Source organism: Musca domestica, unplaced genomic scaffold, assembly GCF_030504385.1.
Source record: "Musca domestica strain aabys unplaced genomic scaffold, Musca_domestica.polishedcontigs.V.1.1 118, whole genome shotgun sequence".
Taxonomy (NCBI): domain Eukaryota; kingdom Metazoa; phylum Arthropoda; class Insecta; order Diptera; family Muscidae; genus Musca; species Musca domestica.
This window is the reverse complement of record NW_026712149.1, coordinates 1,036,230-1,042,338: the sequence shown is the minus strand read 5'-3', so window position 1 is coordinate 1,042,338 and position 6,109 is coordinate 1,036,230. Positions and strand designations below refer to the sequence as shown.

The 6,109-nt window shown below is 36.3% G+C and overlaps 1 protein-coding gene across 1 annotated transcript; it reads left to right on the top strand.

Moving 5' to 3' along the window:
* Window positions 1-432: 432 nt before the first annotated feature.
* Window positions 433-4,164, top strand: LOC101898871 (histidine-rich protein PFHRP-II). Its single transcript, XM_011292258.3, has 2 exons — window positions 433-527; window positions 3,037-4,164. The coding sequence occupies exons 1-2, from the start codon at window positions 522-524 to the stop codon at window positions 3,910-3,912; spliced, it is 882 nt and encodes a 293-aa protein (XP_011290560.2). The 5' UTR covers window positions 433-521; the 3' UTR covers window positions 3,913-4,164.
* The last annotated feature ends 1,945 nt before the right edge of the window (window positions 4,165-6,109 follow it).

Below are 6,109 nucleotides of genomic sequence, written 5' to 3'. Positions count from 1 at the left end.
CTCCAAACACATCGAGCAGCGACAATTAATAAATTTGTCTTGGCTTTCTTTAGTGACGTTTGCCGCTACTGTGGCCAACAATGACCAATAAACTAGACGTGCCCACCGCAGCGAACAGTTAGTTATTCGCAACGTTGGCATGGTTTTCGTGGTAGTTAAAACGCTACGATTTGGTTTTGCATTTGTATAAACCTATACTTAATTATGCCGATCACATAATCGATGCGTAAGTTTATATCACTTTCATTGTAATTTCGATTTCATTGCACCGCATATTTTACACAATTGCCATTTTTTTGGTTTTTCGGAATTACTTACAACTAACTAAGCCAATCAGCTGTTCTGGCCGGCTAAGAAATTGGCCAAAAATATTATGGTTTTGGTATATAAATGCGAAGGTGTTTCTGGTCAACTATTCAGTTTAGTACTAAACGTTAAACAACAAAAAAGAAGAGTTCGTTCAAAGTTAATTTGTGATTTTTTAAATTGGGATTAAAAATCTTAAGCGTGAAATCGTAATAATGAAGGTACGCCCCATGCAATGAATAAAGCTAAATCGAAATATTGTGAATAATTTCAAAATTGAGACGAATACATGAGTGACATTCGAAAACTTAAATACCTCTGGGAGTGGAGCAGAAGATAAAAAACAAAACTAAAAAAGGATATCTATGGAGAACAACACACATTGAAGCGGCGAAGCAAAGTGTAACCCGATTGTTTTTGTGACCAAATCTATATTTTTCAAACGAATGAAAAATGGACATCTGCTATCCTGTTCCTTTGCCGACATTGACCATTTGACCAGCTAAAAGTTGATCAAACACCAATATAAGAACATAGATAATCGAAGAACTCAATAATTCGCAATTATATTGCTCATTTACTCCAAGAGTGTTATAACTCAAAACAAGTATTTTTGAAGTTATCAATGCAGAGTTCCAGTCAACATTCTACACCATATTGTGGAAAAATTTCATGAAAAAATCCCAAGAAAAATTGTCCTGTTTAATCTTGCATATATTTCCATCTTCGAGTAAGATTTAAGCCAAGTTGGTTAAAAAGTATATAAGATATTAATTTTTTATGCAATGTGTTGGTCTTCCAATCAAAATATAAATTTTGTTTCCTGCAACATCGATTTTTTGAGCAAACGGTCCGTACAATGTCGGAGCATTTGTATACAATTTGGGTAAACACGTACTGGAAATGATAAAAGTCGGACGAGGCAACAGATGATGGCCTATACCACTATGCATACTTAGCAGGGATACCCGTTATAATTATACCCGACACTGCACTGTGGTACAGGGCATTATGTCTTTGTGCATTTGTTTGTAACATGGAAAAGGAAGCGAAAGAGAGACATAGTTTCTTTTGATGATATTCATAAAATCACATTCTGAATCGATTTATGCATTTCCGTTCGTCTGTCCAAGTATTTTCGCATTTATGGTATGATTGAGATGAAATTTTCCACAAATCATTTGTTTGGCCCAAGGATGGCCGCTTTTGAAATTTGTGATAATCAGATTAGATTTGGATATAGCTCCGATATATAGTGTCGTCCGATGCGTAATATCAGTCGGAATCAAATGAATTTTTTCACACATGGCCCTGTTGAAGCCTAAAGTATGAATGGCGATTTTAGTGAATATTGAATCACATGTGGATATAGCTCCCATATATCCGATTTTATAAGTATTGTACCCCAAATGCGTAATATCAGTCCGAATCAAATGAATTTTAGCATACAAGGTCAAGTTCGACCTAGAAGTATATCTGACAATATCGGTTCAGATTTCGTTATAGCTCCCATACATATTTTCGAGCATACAAGGTCAAGTTCGACCTAGAAGTATATCTGACAATATCGGTTCAGATTTCGTTATAGCTCCCATACATATTTTCGACCGCTTTTGTGTTTCGTAATAATAACAGTAATATTTGATACCTGATACAGCGCAGAAATACCTCTGCCAAAATTTCATGAGATCGGCTCGGATTTGGATATAGCTCCCATATAAATCCTTTTCCGATTTGACGTTTCTTGTGCGTAAAATAATATTTTTAAAATGGAGGATGAATTTAATTTTTCATTCTCATCGAAATAATCGTAAATTTTAATTTCCAACTGCTAGATTAACATATAGGTTCAATGCATGCCCACAAAAAAAATACCCCCAACTTGATGGAATTTGGTTATATTTTTTCGAAAGTTTTATTTGGGAACTTCAATGTCCAACTCTGAATAAAAGAAATCAAACCACATGACAGTACTAATGACTGGTTTTAGTTATTTTAAAGGGTACGCGTTTTATTGTAATCCCTAATAGACAAGGAAGGGAAGAGATTCTTTTTCTACGGCAATGACTCGTTAAATATAAACCATTCAGCGAAACCTCTTTTCAAAATATAAACATATTACAATTTATATTTTTTCAAAAAATCGCCACCATTTGGAAAAAAACCTAAAAAAATCCAAAAAAATCCGTCGAAAAATACCGCAGTTATATGGTGACTATACGAAGACGAGGACAATTTTCATAGACATTTTCCTGGCATAGGTTGCAGTACCCATTTAGATCTTCCAATACGAAATTTGAAACAATTCCGGTAAATAATTTCCCTAAAATGAACAAAATGCAGAATATCGGTAGGTATCGTTATATGGGGGCTATACGAAGGCGTGGACCTGTACAGGCAATCTTCTGTCATAGGATGTAGTTCCCATTACGAACTCTAAATACGCTAAAATCATCAAAATACCAAATATTGAGAGTCTTTCGAGAAGTTACAAACGGGATGACAAAGTTAATACACCCTCCATAGTATGGCGGAGGGTATAAAAACAGAGCATTTATTTAATCCCTTGATTGAACATTTATTTTGAAAAAAGATTTTAACGTCAGTCTAAATTTTGGAATCTTGGAGCAAATGTTCAACCAAAACGTTTAACCATTTTTTCTAATTATCATAAATTTTAAATATCATCAATATCACAAAAGCTTAAATTTTAACCCTCTTCCATTCCAGGTCTTCGCATGTGTCGTAGCCCTTGCCTTGGCTGCCACAGCCCAAGCTGGTCTCCTGCCCCATCATGGTGATGCTCATGTAATTGATCATGGTGTTGTTCATCATGGAGATGATTTCCACCATGCCGATATTCACCACAGCAATGGCGTACACATTGGACATTCCGCCCAGGTAATCGTTGACGATCATCATGGCGTTGATCATCATCCCGTGTATCATCACACCGAACATCACGCTGCCGTTGATGTTGTTCACCATGATGTTGGCCACCATGGTGTAGCTGCTGTTGATGTCCACAATGCACCGGCTGCCAAGATTATCCATCATGAACCCATCCACAAAGTGGAACCTGTACACCATGTCACCAAGGTGGTACATCACGAACCTCATCATTTCTTGCACTACACCAAACCAGCTGTCGACCATCATGTGGTGCATCAAAATCATCATGTCGATGAGCATCATCATGCTGCCGATTTGCATCACACTGAATTGCATCATGGCGATGCTGCTCATCACGGTGATTTGATCCATCACGGTGATGTTCATCATGTCGGTGCATTCCATCATTCTGGTTTGGTGCATCATGCCGATGCTCATCATCACGCCGCTGTTGTCCATCATGGGGATGTTCATCATCATGCTGCTGTTGTCCACCATGCTGATGCTCATCATCACGGTGCCATTGTTCATCACGGACACGATGTCCATCATCATGCCGCATTGGTGCATCATGCACCAGTTGTCCACCATCACAAGGCCATCGTTCACAAGGTGTACCCTGCCCATCACACCCACTCTGATATCTTGGCCATTGCTAAGCATCATTTGCACGGCAAGTTTGGCAAAGTGAAGATAACCGAAACCCATTATTAAACGATTTCAACTCCCTCCAAAGAAAAACCAAAACCCTTCCCCTGCAAAACAAATATCCCCTCTTCATAACTGTATTGTTTTCACATTCATAATTTATTATACGAACGAACTCTCATCGCCAATCCAAAATGAATATTTCTCATAATTTCATTCATGATCACAGATCATTCAAAATCGTATTACTATTGTGTAAATAATTTCCCATTTTAGAAAAATAATTAATAAATTATACAAAAAGTATTATTTTCGAAATGTTATTGTTTTTCATTTATGTTAATATTTTTAAATCGACGTCAACTGTAAATAATACGAGTATGCCGGATCGAAGATAATGTCCACTTTTAGGCTTCTCTAATCGACTTCAACAAAAATAAGTAAAAAACAAGCTAAGTTCGGCCGGGCCAAACTTTCAATACCCTTCATCATAGGGACTGATTTTAGGGCTAAGCAGAAGCCTTCCAATTTGGATGGTCATCAGATAGTATTTAGACGTTGAAAAAAATTTAGGGTAAAACGAAAATGAAAAAATCGAAAATTTGCCTTAATCCGTGAATCCCGGCGAAATCACAAATACATTAAAAGGTCGCTTCTGACCATTACAGTCAAACTGATAGCCAAAATATCGGATATTTGGCAAAGTAGGTATAGTCTAAATGTAAAAGAAATTGATAATAGTTATTCCGCTTACAAGGCAAGAACCACTGATTTTAACAATTCTCACCAATTCGGAAATGACTCTTGCCAGACAAGGATAAAATCTAAGAAAAACGCATAAAATATGCCTATAAAAAGTGAATATTTTTATACCCTACACCACAAGGTGGCCAGGGTATTATTTCTTTGTGCATTTGTTTGTAATAGGCAAAAGGAAACGAGATAGACCCATAGTTCCTTTTGATGATCTGCATAGAATCACTTTCTGAGTTGATTTATGCATGTCAGTCCGTCCGTCTGTCCATGTATTCTTGTGAACAAAATGCAGGTCTCATTTATTATCCGATTGAGATGAAATTTTCCAAACAACATTTGTTTGGCCCAAGGACGAACCCTATTGAAATTGGAGATAATCGGTCAAAATTTAGATATAGCTACCGTATATATCTTCGTCCGATTTGCCTTTTATTGTGCACCAAACGTGTAATAGCAGCCCGAATAGTATGGAATTTTGCACATACAACCAAATTAGACCTGAAAATAAGTATGCCAAATTTGATCGAAATCGGTTCAGATATAGCTATAGCTCCCATATATATTGTTCATCCGATTTGTTTTTTTTGTCCTCCGCAGCCGTAATATGCACTCTGTAACAAGGATATTTGGGGAAATATATCAAATGCAGCTCAGAAATACCTTTGCTAAATTTTATGGAGATCGGTTCAGATTTGGATATAGCTCCCATATATACCTTTATCCGATTTCAAATAAATTGTGCACCAAATGGGCAATACAATTCCGAATTTAAAAGATACAAATGCTTCGGCATATTTAGTCCTTTGAATTTTAAATTATAATTATAATCATAGCGTGTATGATTGAATTCTCCCATAAAAACTTTTAATTGTTATGTGGAGCTCAACTAAATTAGCAAAGTGGTGTAGGGTATCATAATATCGGCCCCGCCCGACTTTAGGACTTTCTTTACTGGTTTTTTTATGATTTTTTTTTAATCATATTTTTATCGCATGATATTTTTATACCATACTCCACATAGTGGTATGTCTTTATGTGGTTGTTTGTTACTTTTGAGGATCTTTATAGAATCTCTTTCTGAGTCGATTTATGCATGTCAGTCCGCCTGCCCGTCCATCCATGTATTCTTGTGAAAAAAATGTAAGTCGCATTTATTATCCGATTGAGATGAAATTTTCCAAACAATATTTGTTTGGCCCAAGGACGAACCCTATTAAAATTGGTGATAATCGGATTTGAATATTGCTTCCATATATCTTCAACCGGTTTCGGGTTAATTGGGCACCAAATGGCTAATATATGCCCAAATGACCTGTATTTTAGCACATCCCACCGTTTTCAGTCTAGGAGCAAATAATTCAAATTTGGAGAATTTGAAGAAAATCGGTTTATATATAGCTATAGCTCACATATATATTTTTCATCTGATTTCAAGTCCCCCACATGCGTAATATTCATTTCAGAAAAATGATATTTGGTATCGTACATCAGGTACTGCTCGAAAATA